At 46.5% G+C, this 16660-nt stretch overlaps 1 protein-coding gene and 1 pseudogene across 2 annotated transcripts in view; one reads left to right on the forward strand and one right to left on the reverse strand.

The window, feature by feature from the left end:
• LOC146352915 (protein Wnt-4-like) overlaps positions 1-15335 on the forward strand; it is a 30042-nt gene extending 14707 nt beyond the window's left edge. Inside the window, exons 3-6 of the mRNA XM_084829692.1 lie at positions 2211-2449; positions 4508-4639; positions 5280-5422; positions 14246-15335. Coding sequence (XP_084685818.1) covers positions 2211-2449; positions 4508-4639; positions 5280-5422; positions 14246-14713 — 982 coding nt within the window. The 3' untranslated portion in view covers positions 14714-15335. The remainder of the gene's footprint in view (positions 1-2210; positions 2450-4507; positions 4640-5279; positions 5423-14245) is intronic.
• LOC146352896 (protein CFDP2 pseudogene) overlaps positions 1-16660 on the reverse strand; it is a 1048348-nt pseudogene that overhangs the window by 641400 nt on the left and 390288 nt on the right. The gene's annotated exons all lie outside the window — the stretch shown is intronic.

Here is a 16660-nt window from a genome sequence, read left to right on the forward strand (position 1 = left end):
TCCAGCAGGCATTGCACATGCACAGATGTTGCTCTGCCTATGTGAAGCAGCCGCCGCCTGCTGCATCGCAGCACATCATTTCTTTGAGTGGGCAGCAAACAGGCACCAGGCAGAGCGGTGAGCAAGGGGCAGCGAAGTGTTGGGACGATGGAGCTGTCTGTGCCTCGTTACATGGGCTGCTCTGCGCCCCTGTGTTAGCCTGCTGCCCTCAGGTGCAGTGGAGGATGCTGTCCCATTGGCAGAATGAAAGCAAAATTCAACCGCTTGCTGGTCCAGTTGGCGTTTGTGTGTGGAACGGGAGGGGGTCATCTTGTCCTCCATTTCAGGCAGCAAAACGTCTTAGGCCAGCTTTGTGCATGATTAGTAAAAACCACAAAAAAGGGCCAAAAAGAGGGCTTGTCCCATTCCACACAAGTATAATCTGTTAGGGGTGTGGGGGGGGGGTGAGGATGGAGCAAGCTCTGCCAGAAAAAGATGGGTATATCTCTGCCTTGCCTCTTGGGAGAGCCTGCTTGCATCTTCAACTGGCCACGACAGGGTTAAACTTCCCTTACGTGCCTAAGAAGGAGGATGGCTGTTCCCCTAGGAAAATAATTTCTGTTCAGATACCCCTCCAAGTTACTCTAGAGTTTAAATTCTCGCCAATTATACTAGTATTCCCAGTCTTTGATTATGAGGAAAGCAGAACAATCCAGAGAGAAAGAGGCCATTTCTGTAAAGGACTGGCTTTAGATGAGGTGTCACCTTTCGTCTCCCACAGCTGCATCTGTGTCCAATTCTGGCATTTTAGGAGGGGCTGTGAAGAACTGACAGGGAAAGAGCAAAAGGACCCAGGGGAGAGCAGGCAGAGCTGTACATGTTTGCTGTCACCATGCAGGCTGTAGGACAGAAAAGAGGCATCTCCCAGACAGAGCAGCCAGACAGAAGAGAATCCCCAAGGGAGCGAAACAGGCCAGCCAGGCCCCAGAACCGTTCAAGCTCCTCTTTGCTCCTCTTGCCCAGCTGGAACCAGCCGCAGAGCATTGCTTGATGACATTATCAGTCTGGTGGCTTGAAACGGGGGGAGAGCTGAGACCAGCCAAGACGAGGACTGTGCTCCTTAGTGGTGTCACTGAGCAACAGCCAACCAGTGCCAGCGGGATTTTGGAGTTCTGAGGAGCCCAACTCTTGCTCCAGTTAGGGCACTCTGCCCATTATTGATTGTGGGGTGCATGGCATGACCTTTGAAAAGGACTGAAGAAGGGAGAATGTGGAAAAATATATAACGCATCTATCCCAAAAATGAACTTAAAAGAACCTACGTAACCAATTTCTGGGCCATGGGCTGTTTGCGTTTCAGTCCAGAGATGTGGCTTCTTCCTGCTGTGGGTGATCTGTTGGGAGCTGCTGGCTCAGGACTCTGCAACGGATGCCTCCCAGTTCTGCAAGGAACATATCAGCATGGGTGCACTGGTGGTTCTGACCTGGGGTGATTCCTTTCCCCAGGCATGAGATATGTGCTGACTGTCACCTAGAGGTGCCGTGTGGCTTCCAAGTAGGCAAGAATGCTTGCCTTCCACCCAGCTGGATTTATCTTGGAATAACCCTTCAGCAGAACTGGGAGAGAGACAAAGGCGACGTGGAGGGAGGGAAGGTTTGGCAAGTGGCAAGATGGAAAGGCTCCACCTGTGCTGGACACTGGTTTTGGTGCATCATGCCCTCGCTGTGACCTGGCTGTAAGTATGCCCTGTCCTGAAGTTGCCAAAACCTCGTAGGGGTGCTTTAGGAAAGGGGTGGGGTGGGGTAGGGTGAGAGGACCATACTTCTATTTGTGGATTTCACAGGAGACTGAGAGGAATGAACTCTAAAATGGGACTGCAGGCAGGGCTGCCCCAACTTACATTTTGGTGTAATATTCAAATGGGCCACAGTCCATTTGGAAATCCCCCTGTGCAATATGGAATCTATATGACATACACAAGGGCACAAGTACTCAGAACTGCCGGTCTCTCGCTTTGCTACCTTTAATGGCATCCAGAATCTGCTGTTTGAGCTGGACACTGAACTAAGAATGTCCACTTCTGAGTACAGGAGAATCGTGAACAAATTTGGCGGACCTCGAGTCTCCCAGAAAGATGTGGGAGGTTAACAATATGGCCAAGGAGACAGATGGTTCTCCAACAGCTATTTTAACAACGTCCCACCTCAGATGTTTTCCTCCCTTTGCGCAGGTATCTGGCCAAACAGCCATCCCTTCAGGGCCTTTTGAAGGATCCCAGGGCCTGTGAAAGCCTGAAGGGCTTGTCAGAAGAACAGGTGAGGATATGCCACCGCCAAGTGGAAGCCATGGACACGGTGAGGCGTAGTGCTGAGTTGGCCCTTGAGGAGTGTCAGCACCAGTTCCGCAGTCGCCGCTGGAACTGCTCCACCTTGCAGGGGCTGCAGGTTTTCGGGAAAGTTATTCTACAAGGTCAGAAATCATGAATAAGGCAGACAGAGACAGGGCATGATAGACAACCCATCTTCAGTATCTCCTGTACAAACCAAATACTTTTAAAATCAGCCCAGGTTCTTATACTGTACTGAAACTGGGCCCTAACTTGATATCAAATCTTGACTAAGTATGCATATCACAGGAGAACTCCAGAGTTACACATTTCTGGTCATACAACTTGATAGCTATGTTGGTATAGTGCAGTGGTTAAGATGATGAGTTATGAGCTGGTTCAAATGGTGTCTCAATGGCTGAGTTAGGATTATCATCAGGGAAAAGAAGCTACAGTGGCTTCCTTTCCCCACAGAAAAAAGTTAATATCCTAAACCACACAAAGAAGCCACCAAACAATATAGGTTATAGGAAATGGACAATTCTAATAAACAATGAAAAACAAGGTTTTAATAAAATATTACGAACAAGGTTAAGAAGAGAAACAGTCCTCAAGTATTCCCTACATACATCTTATAATAATTGGTATCTGTATCTGGGCTATACAGATTTTGCAATACCCCTGTTAGGTTGAAACGTGTATGGGACGGGGGTATTGCAAAATTTGTATAGCCCAGATACAGATACCAATTATTATAAGATGTATGTAGGGAATACTTGAGGACTGTTTCTAGATCTTCTTAATCTTGTTTGTAATATTTTATTTAAACCTTATTTTTAATTGTTTATTAGAATTGTCCGTTCCTATAACCTATATTGTTTGGTGGCTTCTTTGCCGCACCCTGCACATGCCACTAGCACTACCCCCCATGCCCCTAATTACCCTTGCTGCAGCGTGAGTTGCCGTGTTGTTCGAACCCAGTGAGGTATGTGGCAGGGGTGGCTTCCAGACCACCCTACAACCCATGGCTTCTTGTGGGGGTTCCAGGGTGGTTTGGAAACCACCCCCGCCATGCACCTTGCCCAGTTCGGACGACACAGCAACTTGCACTGCAGCGAGGGTAATTAGGGATATGGCGAGCATGTGAGTGGCATGCACGGGGTGGGGAAAAGAAGCCACCATGGTTTCTTCTGCTCTGTGGATGGTCCAAACCCAATCAGTTGCTTCCTCTTGAGCTCCCAGAGCAATCTCAGACAGTGTGCTGGTTCACATGATCGAACAGTCCACTGTGGCTCACTTAAGTCATGGTGGGCTGCAGCACATGGGCAGCCATTTTGAATACTCAGTGCCTGACCACAGCTTATTGTGTCCCCACAAGCACACACCACAGCCCACCATGGCTTAAATAAGCCATGGTGGACGGTTTGATCATGAGAACCATGTCAATGCAAGCAGGAGAGGAGAGGAAGGAAACTTTCTGTTTCCATCTTTAAGAGACTTGCAGATGTTTCTTCAATTTCTCTCCTAAACGGCCCCACTGAAAAGCCATTTTCTTCTATTTCCAGAAGTGTCCACAGCTGGATCTCTATATTATGTGTCCTGTTTAGCTGAATGTCATCTTTCCGTTTGGATTCTATTACTCAGCCCCTTAGAATCTACGTATACTGTTTCGATGTATTCAGTGGCTCAGTGATGCTCTTATGTCTGACAGTGGGAAAGAACCAATGACATTTGCAGGGTTGGGGGTTCCTTTTATAAGGCAATAGCAACATGCCTATTTGGTTATGATGGATAGGCTTTACGCTGGAGTATGTGCACACACTATATCTTTGTGGGGATGACACAGTGTGTGTGTGTGTGTAATCTGCTTATGAGGACAGGGCCACCCAGTGCCAGGGGTGCAAGGTACATTTTGCCCTCACTGCATCATCATACACAAGTGTGGTGCTTTACTTTTCCCCGTAGGAGTGAATGGCAACAATTCACCTATATTGGAGAAAGTAAAAGGGTGCAACTCAGGGACACCAATGGGGTGGGCAGGTCAACAGGCTTCTTGCCCCTGGTGATCCCAGTCACTGAGAATCAAATCTGCCCTGTCATCTACATGGCCCCTTCTTGGGTTCTGTTTCTTGGTCACATTAGAGTGACAGAATGCTGGAAATTTGGTATAGATTCATATACAGACACATTCTTTGGTGCAGGCACACGAGAATCAGCCTTTGTTCATGCTATCTCTTCTGCTGGGATTGTGTTTGCTGTGACCCAAGCCTGCAGCCATGGTGAACTTGAAAAGTGTGGGTGTGATCGCAAGGTCAGAGGAGTCAGCCCTGAAGGTAACAGGAAATAAAGCTGGATGGAACTAGCACTCTGGCATTGGTCTGAAGAGAAGAGCACGGGTAATACGAGCAGAAGAAACTGTCAGGCTAGGAACGAGATCCTTCTGGTGTTCCTTGCCATTTGGAACTGTAAGGAAAGTGGGGGTGGGGGGGAGGCTCTTTTGCCCTGAAGATGCTCTTAACTGACATCTGTATAGATAGATATCTTGTTCCTTTCTGGGGCTCAAGGATTCATTTCTGCAGGAGTACAGAAAACCACATAATCTAGCTTACCAGGACTGTGAGCCATTTCTAAAAGCAAGTTTCCAGCCCTTCAGGTTGCAAAAATGTAATTTAAAGTATGTAGGGAATGCCTAGTAAAACCTCAGAAGTCAGTTGGCTTGCTGGATGCCATTTCCAGTGGGCAGGGGCTGACAACTGTGGTGCTGTAAATTGCAAGTTGCTGATCAGCTCCTTCCCCTTCTCCATTACTACCCAAAATACCCCACAGAATAAATTGTGCAGAATGGTAAAATTGTTGAATATATTTTGCAAATTAAAAATATGCAGAATGCAGATGTTGTTGTTGCAGGCTGTAATTTTCATTTTTTTTAGCCCTGAGTATGCTCAGCCCTGTTCCTCCTTCCCAAACCAACAGGGTTCCAGTGGTCCGGCTGCTCTGACAACTTGTCCTATGGCATTGCCTTCTCCCAGGCTTTTGTGGACACCCCAGAGCGGAGTCGTGGAGCTTCCTCCAGCAGAGCGCTAATGAACTTGCACAATAATGAAGCTGGGAGAAAGGTAAGGAGATCAACAGCAGTTCTAAAGCAGTGATCCACTCATGATCAATTCTAGGCTGTCTTCCAGGCTGGTTTTTCCCCACAGTGCAGATGAAATCAGCTCACTCCCTGGCTAACTTGGAGCAGATCCTTTCCCCCGGGAGCAGAGAACAGTCCTCTTAAAAGACAAAGTGAGGCTGCTTTCTCAGGCAACAGATTTGGGGCACCCATATAGGTGGCCAACTGTAAAGCAGACTGCGGGGGATGCATCTCCACCAGTGATTTACTCCGAGCCAGCTGCATGTTGAGGCCGTTAGGGATAGATGACGTCGTGGCCATCCAGCAGCCACCCCAGAGCTTATCACGGAAAAGGCAGCTTTCTTGAGACTGGTTAAAGACCAATTCTTTTCCTTAAGTTGGGTTCTCCCTGGTATAGTTGCTGTGTGCCCCAACCCCTGCATTGACCTTGGGTATGCTAACCCTACCCAGGGGTGTGCCTTTCACCATGACCCTGGTCAAGGGGTGTTTCCTGTGTGTTTCCCGTCCCAGCACAAACCACTTAGTGTCTCCTCAGACATAACTCCTATTGTGCTCAATGAGGCTTGTCCTCTGAATGCCCACGTCAGTATTTACAGAGATCCCCCTCAATTGAAATGGCACAATTTAAAGCAGAAATTCCCTAAATGCTGTAAAGCGTGATCTTGAGGCTCAGATTCTCCATTGTTTGGATGAGATCCTGGATGAGGGGAAGCCTCTCTTATTGGCTGAGCAGCCCTTGCCAGCCAGATGATGTTCACACCAACCCCCCACCCCCACTTTACTGGGAAGTATGTTCTGTAAAGTGACTTAGAATGGTGCAATTCATGCACCCGTGGAGCCCTGCAAGGACCAACGTACTTACTTCTGTCTGCATAGGTTCGACTTGTAAAACACACTGAAGTTTTACAAAAGATCTGCAGCCAGCAGAAATGCAACCTTTAGCTTTTAATTAAAAATGCAAACAACCTTACAAAGAAGTGTTACCATTTAAACAGCTGGTGGGAAGTAGGAACCTTGTCAAAGGAAAGGAAAGAAGTAACCAGCCTCTGCTTGATTTTCCTCATTCTCTGACTTCCTCTATGCTCTTCTGTTACAAACAATAGTAAAACTTGAAGCTTTGAAATCACCTCATTCAATTGCCAGTGGAAGGAGGTCCATCACCTAGGTGCTTTTCCAGATGACATCATCACTCCTGTTTTGAAACAAGTCCCTGTATTAAGTTCTTCCTCCACTACGCCATTGCAGCTGGGGGAAGAGAGAGATGGGAAGATAAAAGGATGATGGAGAAAGGCAGTCAGCAGTTCCTCCTTCTTTGTATGCATGTGTGAATTCTAACCTCTGCAAAATTTTCAGCAATGCAAAGCACGCTGCTCTGACATGGCAAGTGTAATTAATGCTTTCAGAAAGAACAGGTTGCAAACTACTGGGGATGCATTTCTTTTCTAGTACAAGGACAGCCATGGCACTATTGCCTGTGGTAATTCCCCAGCCTATTGTCCTTTGCAGTGGAGTGACACTTTGTACTGGCAACTGCCTCAGAACTTTGCAGTTCCTATATTGGGTCCCACTTTTCAAAGAATTGGCTGAAAGTGTTACTCTGCCTCCTATCCACGCTGTATTCAAGCATCATGAGGCACATGTCAAGGATGGGTGACTTAGGGAATGGAGAAGGTCTCCCACTTGAAAGAGGCTTACGATTTTCAAAAGCATCATTCTTCATCAGATCATGTAAGAAAGTGTCATTGTCATTTTCTTAATATAGTGCCTTTCCAGTTATATCATGCCAAAACCAGTTTATATTTAAAAATGTCAGAAATAATAGCAATTAAAACAAGTAGATCCACAATATATCATAGGCCACAGATGATAATTTAAAAATAGTTTTAAAAAGGCTCACAGTAGTAGTAAATAATAAATATCAATATCAGTATTAGATAATTGAAAATCAATTAATCAAAACTCTGTTATAAAAATGTAGCTAATGCAATAATTGATCTATAATCACAGTATCTCAATATACAGCAGCCAATATATTTATAATGACAAGGCAATCATACATAAATATCAAGACAGAATAATTGCAATCTGTTACAGACATTCAGTCAAATATAGCAAAGTATTACAACCAGCAACCACTAAATAGTTTACATTAAATTTGCCTAGACTTTTGTCATTTGCTTTTGTCATTCCCTATTCACACTTGTTTACGGGTTCTTCAGATGACATCATGACGCTCCAGTTTTGGTTCTGTGTCTAACCAGCACTTTTGGCAAGTTTTTTTAAAGCAGGAAAAATGTGTTATTTAATTGTAAAAGTGAAAGAAAGTGCAATTTCCTTTTAAGTAATTGTGCTATTCCATTATACCACAGTGCCACCTAGAGGTTATGTAGCAGAAAAGGAGGAAAGGAAACGTTCCTCGCGTTCCGCTTGGATCTCAATTGTGCGACAAAACCAAAAGTAGATACAGCAATTAACAGCCTTATGTAGAAAAACTTTAAATTACAAAATAAGGCCAGAATAAAATGAAAGAGATTTCGATTTTTTCCTGCTTTTCAAACAAATATTGGGAGAATTTGGACATTGCGCTAAAACATAGTTTAGTGCAGTGGTGGGCAACATGCGCCCCCCACCCTGTCCCTGCTGCCGCCGCCATTACTGCCAACACCACTACCCATGAAATCCCAGTGATTCTGCTGGGAAAGAGGGTACATGGGGAATGCACACCCTGTTTCCCATCAGAATTGTCATTCCTGCAGAGAAACAGGGTGAGGGGGAAAGCTCCCCCACATGCTCTGTCTCTCTGCAGAATGAGGCTCCTGACATACTACCTAAAAGCTGGCTGGCTGTCAGGATCCCAATACTGCTGGGATTTCAGCGGTGGCAGCCATTTCTGATGGTGGTGGAAACTTCTGGCAGAGGAGGGGTGCAGCTCCCACAGGGTTCCTTGTGGGCCAGTGTGCCCCCCTAAGCCCCAGAAGTTGCCGACCCTTTGTTTAGTGAAACAAGAATGAGCCACAGTGAGCCTGAGGCTTGCAAGCTCTGCCCCTCCCCCTCTTCTCCTCTGGTGCAGCTGCAAGGAGGGATTTGGAAGCTTTTGCTTAACCAGAGCTAATTGTTCAAACTGATAAACTGTGATTAATATTAACTATGGTTGTTTGAAACAAGCCAACTTCAAACAAAGGTGTTATGGAGCGGGTTTGTTTCAAACAAACCATAGTTAACATTAATCACAGTTTAAGGTTCAGACAAAAGCTTCCAAGCATCTCCTTGCAGCCATGCCAGAGGAAGACGGAGAGCGTGCAAGCCCGAGGTGAGAGTGAAGGCCTGGGAGGAAAAACAGGAAAAATAGGGGGGGAACCTGTTTTTTTCTGGGGGTTGGCTCCCAAGGACCTTTTCTGTTTCTGAAAAATTGGGGGGAAAAGGATTATGAAATATTTTCTTGTAGAATGATGAATAAAATGTTTAAGACAAGGTCATCATATATTGCTACCTGCTTTTTGCTCCCTCAGAATGATTTCTAAAAACTGTAAGACTAGAGATGTGAAATTTCTGGAAATTTTGAAGCCGGGGGGGGGGGGGATGTTCTTTTTTAATCTTCTCTGTAAGCTTCTCAGCATAGTAATTTATTCAATTCCTTATTTAAATTATTGATCTAATGTGTCTGTTACCAATAGACATTTAGGGATGCTCCAAATCATGCTGTTTTACAAAATGTGACTGGAGTCACCATATCATAATTTGCGAAGAAAATGTGCATTCTTGCCCATTTAGGTTTGGCTCTAGGGAGTCCTACGTTTTTGGGCTTGTTCTGGTCAAATGCTGCTGCAGTCAGTGAACGTAGTTCTAAATCCACATGTGAGAGAAACACAGTAGGTTACCCTGCTATGGCCACCACATGCAGTGGAACAATGTGTGGGAGTCTCACCTGTGTTTCTTTAAAGAAAACAAAAGCGTTTGAGGCTCGAGACTATGGAATTCACTGCCACCTTTTTAATAGAGTTCCCAATGAGACCTCACCATTAGGAAATGCTGCCCCAGTTATAAAACCTTTAATCACTGCCACCAAATCTACAAAAACAGAACAACACCTAATGGTGTTGATTTAATGGGATTTACTCCACCATTAGAGACAACCTTTCAAAATGAACAAAAACTAAGATGCTTATTAAAGGGAATTATTTACAAAAGGGAATAAAACATCACTCTGCAAATAACAGGTTGAGATTGCATAAAGGTTCTGAAACTAAATATGCTTCATTACCATTCCTAATAGGTAAGAGCATCTTCCCCACATAAAATAGTCTCAGTAGCTTTTCCTTCAGATCGCCTTTCTCTAATCTCCACCCCAACAAATTCCTCACATAGGAACATCAGAAGCTGCCATATACTGAGTCAGATCATTGGACTATCTAGCCCAGTACTGTCGACACTGACTGGCAGCGGCTCTCCAGGGTTTCAGGCAGGAATAGTTCCAACCCTACCTGGAGATGCCGGATCAAACCTGGGACCTTGTGCATGCAAAGCAGGGGCTCTGCCACTGAGCTGTGGCCCCTCCCCAAACAAACGGGGACAGATGCAGTACACCAGTCTTCCTCTTCCTCCACCTCTGCCTCGTTCTTCTGGGTTCTAGGATGATTTAGATGGTTCAGGCACCACTTGCTGAAGTTTCCCCTCGTCAGATATGGAATTGGAACCTAAAATGTTTTATTTATTGATTTGCTCATAAAATTATCATGTGTGGTATATTAAATTTAAAAGTATGGTTTATTCAGACAATTACAAATTTACTGAGTTTAGTTTTAAATGTTTTTAAATTTAAAGTTTTTTTGTGAGAAAACTAAGTTATATATGTAATGCATGCTATGTTCCTAAAGTAACCAGGGCCCCGCCTTCACGGGAAATTTACTGCAGCTCTACTGTGGTTCCCCGATGATCACGGCACATGACATGTGCCCCTCTGTGCAGCAAGCATGTGTTTTAACGCCATAAACCCCGCTTTTTTTGCAAACTTGTTTGGCTACAGAATCGGACTCAAAGAGTGCTTATCAATGGGACCTTCTCAAACTGGGGAGAGGTAACGAGTGGGGTACCGCAGGGCTCAGTCCTGGGCCCAGTGCTCTTCAACATTTTTATTAATGACTTGGAGGAGGAAGTGCAGGGAATGCTGATCAAATTTGCAGATGACACCAAATTGGGCAGGATAGCTAATACTTTGGAAGACAGAAACAAAATTCAAAGTGATCTGGATAGACTGGAGCGCTGGGCAGAAAACAACAGAATGACATTTAAGAGGGATAAATGCCAAGTTCTGCACCTAGAAAAAAGAAACCAAATGCACAGTTACAAGATGGGGGATACGTGGGTCAACCACACTACAAGCGAGAAGGATCTTGGAATTGTTGTCGATCACAAGCTGAATATGAGCCAACAATGTGATGTGGCTGCAAAAAAGGCAAATGCTCTTTTGGGCTGCATTAATAGAAGCATAGCTTCCAAATCCCGGGAAATACTAGTTCCCCTCTACTCAGCACTGGTTAGGCCTCATCTGGAGTACTGTGTCCAGTTCTGGGCACCACACTTTAAGAAGGATGCAGAGAAACTGGAGAGGGTTCAGAGGAGGGCAACAAAGATGATCAGGGGACTGGAAACACAGCCCTATGAAGAGAGACTGAAAGAACTGGGCATGTTTAGCCTTGAGAAGAGAAGACTGAGGGGAGATACGATAGCACTCTTCAAGTACTTGAAAGGTTGTCACAGAGAAGAAGGCCAGGATCTCTTCTTGATCATCCCAGAGTGCAGGACACGGAATAATGGGCTCAAGTGACAGGAAGCCAGATTCCGGCTGAACATCAGGAAAAACTTCCTGACTGTAAGAGCAATACAACAATGGAACCAATTACCTGGGGAGGTGGTGGGCTCTCCCACACTGGAGGCCTTCAAGACGAGGCTGGACAGCCATTTGTCAGGGATGCTCTGACTTGGATTCCTGCATTGAGCAGGGGATTGGACTCGATGGCCTTGTAGGCCCCTTCCAACCCTACTATTCTATGATTCTATGACAGATTTTCCTGTCGCAGTGGCACGAGTGCAGTTTGGGAGTCTGTGTGACCTCAACTGGCTTCAGCGTGAGCTGATGGAAGCAGCACTGATTGGGGGAAAGGAAAGCTGCTGTCATGAAAGGATGGACGCAAGGAGAGGAGTGGGTTAAACATGTCAACTTGGAAGTAACTTACTGCCTTCAGTTGCACTTCACTTTCAGGTTTCAGGTGCTGTTTGCCCTGTGACAACAGGTTTTTGTCAATGTATACACCGCTTTACTGGCTCCGTGTGCCACGGAAGGAGCTAATCAGATTTCTTCAAAATCTGCTTTTAAATGGAATCACATTGGAAAGCATCTCCATGCAGATGGGGCCCAAGTGACTTCAGCTCTGTAAAGAGTGCTTAAAAATGTGTTTTTTCCAAAACACCCCCCGCCTTCCACAAAGTTTTTTCATGGCTTCCAGAGTTCCTGAAATGTTACTTCTCTTTGTAGTGCTCACCGTGGGTAGTTAGTCCAGCAATTGTCTCCAGAAGCAGCTCACATCGACTGCACAAAAATTAGACAGAGGCCCTGCCAGAAGGCCTGCACACTGAAACAGCCTCCCCCAACCTGGTGCCCTCCAGCTGTGTTGGACTTATAACTCCCAGCCTATACAACTCCCAGCATACTCCAGCCACCATCCATGCTGGCTGGGGTATGCTGGGAGTTGTAGTCCAACACACCTGGAGGGCACCAGGCTGGGGGAGGCTGCACCAAAAAGACAAGACACCCAAGAGAAGTTCAATGTAGGGAAAAGTTAGAGGAGGGAGGTTGGTCTGACAGTTGGTTTGACCTCCTCCCCGTGGCACGCAAACATTCCCGCTCCATGTTGCATGCTGCTGCTGCGGCTTTTCCAGTTTCTATTGGCACTGCAGCAGTGCAGCGACTCTCACAGACACTCTGGGGTCTGCACCACAACGCCTCGCTCTGAGGAAGGACCGTATCTGATGATGTGGGGCCCTTCCTTAGATCGAGGCAATGGGATGACGGAGTGAGACGGCCCCAAAGAATCCCAGAAGCACCACTAGCTGCTTTGCTGTTGCAGCAAAAAAAAAAAAAACTTTTTGAAGTTTAACATTAAGCTATTAATCTTTAGACAGCGTTTTAACCACCATGGCAAAGCGGCAACCTCACAGTGCTCCTGGCATGCACATGCTGGCCCTGCCCCAGCTCTCTTATGTGTTGGATGGGGCAGGTGGGCCGATAGCAGGAGGGGCAGGAGGCCCTGTAGGGGGCCCAACAGGAGCAGTGGATGTGGGCAAGCAGAGCGCAGTCCACTGCCCCTCCCAATCTGCTGCCTGAGCCAAGGGGCTCATCTTGGCTCAAGGAAGGGTTGGCCATGACGGGGGCAGCCTCCCAGTGGCCTTTGCGCCCCTGATTGATGGCAGAGGCCAGAGTGGGTTTCCCTTTTGTGCTGCAGTTCCAGGGCCAATAACAGTAGGTGAGTCCCGTTACTATGTGAGCCACAATTGAATATGTTCTTGCTGAGTCAGAGTTCTATACTGCATGCGCTGACAAATGTTATCGCTATCTTTATACTGGAGCCTCACTTGAAATCTTTGTGCTGAAGTATAACCTTTTTCCTTGTAAGAGAGTACTTCATGAGTACTTCATGAAGTGTCCAAGTTTGCCGATGGCACCAAATTATTTCAGGTGGTTAAAGCAAAAAGGGATTGTGAAGAGCTCCAGAAGGATCTCTCGGAATTGGTAGAGTGGGCATCTAAATGGCAAATGCGGTTCAATGTAAGCAAGCATTAAGTGATGCACATTGGGGCAAAAAATCCCAACTTCAAATATAACCTATTGGGATCTGAGCTAGCGGTGACCAACCAAGAAAGAGATCTTGGGGTTGTGGTGGACAGCTTGATGAAAATGTCAGCCCTGTGTGTGCAGCCGCTGTAAAAAAGGCAAACTCCATGTTAGGCATAATTAGAAAAAGAATTGAGAATAAAACAGCTAATATTATACTGCCCCTATACAAATCTGTGGTGCGACCACACTTGGAATACTGTGTACAGTTCTGGACACCAGACCTAAAAAAAAGTTATTGTAGAGCTGGAAAAAGTGCAGAAAAGGGCAACTAAAATGATCAAGGGTCTGGAGCATCTCCCCCATGAGAGAAGTTGCAACAGCTGGGATTGGAAAAAAGGAGGGTTAGGGGAGACGTGATAGAAGTGTACAAAATTATGCATGGTGTGGAGAATGTCGATAGGAGGACATTTTTCTCCCTCTCTCAAAATACTAGAACCCAGGGTCATCCCATGAAGCTGATTGGTGGGAGATTCATGACAGATAAAAGGAAGTACTTCTTCACACAGTGCATAGTCAAACTATGGAATTCGCTACCAGAGGATGTAGTGATGGCCTCCAATTTGGATGGCTTTAAAAGGGGGTTAGACAAATTCCTGGAGGAAAAGGCTATCAGTGGCTACTAGTCCTGATGGCTATGTGCTACCTCCAGTCCCAGGGCAGTGAGCCTATGTATACCAGTTGCTGGGGAACATGGGTGGGAGGGTGCTGTTGTGCTCATGTCCTGCTTGTGGGTTCCTGGTCAACAGTTGGTTGGCCACCATGTGAACAGAGTGCTGGACTAGATGGACCCTTGGTCTGATCCAGCATGGCTCTTCTTATGTTCTTATGCATCTGAGAGAGAGGGCCATAGCCCACAAAAGCTTATGCCATACTAATGTTGATAGTACTGTAGGAATCTTTGCTCTTTTTTTCTAGGCCATTCTGTCCCACATGAAGGTGGAGTGCAAGTGTCATGGGGTGTCAGGGTCCTGTGAGGTCCGCACATGCTGGAAGGTCATGCCCCCTTTTCACAAAGTGGGAAGCATCTTGAAGGAAAAATTTGAAGGTGCCACAGAAGTGCATCTGAAACGTGTGGGATCCCGAAAGCTGCTGGTGCCAAAGAGTTCCCACTTCAAGCCCTATGCCACTCATGACTTAGTTTACTTGGTGACCAGTCCAGATTTCTGCAACTGGGATCCACGTGGAGGGATTGTTGGCACCTCAGGACGTCGTTGCAACAGGACTTCGCCTGCCCTGGATGGCTGTGAGCTGCTGTGCTGTGGGCGTGGCTTCCGCACAGCTCAGGCAGAGGTGGTTGAGAGGTGCAGCTGTAAGTTCCGCTGGTGCTGCTCAGTCAAGTGCAGGCAGTGCCGGCATCTGGTGGAAGTTCATCACTGCCGGTAGGAAGGGAGGTGGGATGAAAGGGCCGCTTGTCAAGGAAACAGAAGTTATGCGGGGGCGGGGCGGGCAGCAAGTGCACAAGAGTTAAGTGATTCTCAAGAAGGTAGGATGGGAGACTCCTTTTCCAGAATCCAAGAGATGGCGCTAAGCACTTGAGAAGTACATCTCACTGCAGCAACATCTCTCTGGCAGATGTGGTAGCAATCCAACAAATAAACTTTGCCCTGCTTATTTGGGCACCGTAGTTTTGGACATGGGGCATGTAGTCAGCTAAGCTCTTTGCGTAGTATAATAAAATAACTTTACTAAAGTGGTGTGTGCACACACCGCTGAATATGACTTTACCGAATTCTTGAATACAAGAACATGAGCATCTTAAGCATGAGAAATCTGACCTGTTTTATTCTCAAGGTGGGTACATATAAACCTTTAAAAACCTTTAAAAAAATGTTGAACAAACCCAGTTTTTCCCACCTTTGCGACACATTCAAGGGTTGTATTTTTCAGTGATTTGAACACTGATCACAGTTGTCCATCTTGTTTGTTGCTCCAGTCTTCAGGTGGCCTGTCCTATCTTTTAATTTAAAATAAGCAACTGTTTATCATTTAAATATATGCTCACTGTTTTATTTGTGTATTTATTTATGAAAGGGAAATCACTTTTAAAAAAGAGCTCCAAAACTACTCATGGTCATGGGTGAGTGGAGAAGGGTTTTGACATTGCACAGCAGCCAATTTCTTCTGCAAATTCGAAGAACTAGTTTTCCCTTCAGATTAACCCTAGATAGGGAATTGTATGTTTTATACAACATGGTGCGTGCACTTCCATAGCGGCTTGACTGCTCAAACACTAATCTGTATGCATACTAGGTATGCCAACAGAAGCAATACCATTAATTCACACAGGCAGTGGCAGAACAGATTACAGCATAGCTGTCAAACAAGGCCATGGGATCTGAGTCCACCTGTAGCTCAGTCATGTTCCAGAATTAGCAACAGTGAATGTAGAAACAATAATTCATCATTTAGAAGTCTGCATGGCTTTGATCATGTTGTGAATTAAAGGATATATATGGCAGGGATGGGTCACCTTCAGCCCATGGAGGTTCCCCAGCTGGCCAGTGGAGGCTTGGGCTCCCTCCACAAGTCCTGCCCTCCCTCAGCTCCCAGACCCTGGAGGTTACCAGGGGCATGAGTGGGGATAGGAATCCCTCCTCTTACTTCCAATCGGAAGGGTGAGCAGAACGGCAGGGGAATCGCCAATAACAGTTTGGAGATAACAGTGGAGATTCCCCTTACTTAGCATGTTGCTCACCAATTGGGAGGGTGAGTGGCACACTAAGGGCTTCCCTCCACCCAGCGCCTCAGCTGAGGAGGCCTTACTGCATGCATGCTTTCCCTGGCTGGGGAAACCACGCATGCACAAATGCCAGAAGTGAAGCCGAAGGGGACTGAGCTGGCTCCACGTCCTCCCCAATGGGACAAAAAGCAAAGGGGACTGAACGGGCTTGGCTTTGCCTGCCCCGCATTCTCCCCAATGGGAGAAGGCATGGGGCGGGTGAAGCTGCCCCAGCCGAGGAATTGGGGAGATCATCCACCCTGTGTCTTGGCTGGGGAGGCTTCAGTGCATGCACATGCATCAGAGTTGAGCTGGCTCTACTTCACTGGCCCTGCATCGGCTCTGTGTGTAGAGCGAATGGGGCATTGGACCCCCCCACACTTGTGGCAGAGAGATCCCACAACAAACAGGTACCTTTGCTCCAGCGTGCAGCTGACGAGCGCCACGCATGATCTTCTAGTGTCCTCCACTGGCCCCAGTGGGCACCATCTGCCACTGGGGAGAACCTACACACAGCGAAGGCAAGCTGGTGCAGTCCCCTTCATTCACTGTCATTTTAAAAAGTGAAAGAAGTGTGGATCGTTCCTGCTAAATGGTTGAAAACTAGAAGC

This window comes from Heloderma suspectum, chromosome 2, assembly GCF_057233095.1.
Source record: "Heloderma suspectum isolate Gila_16-S chromosome 2, 16-S_ref, whole genome shotgun sequence".
Taxonomy (NCBI): Eukaryota; Metazoa; Chordata; class Lepidosauria; order Squamata; family Helodermatidae; genus Heloderma; species Heloderma suspectum.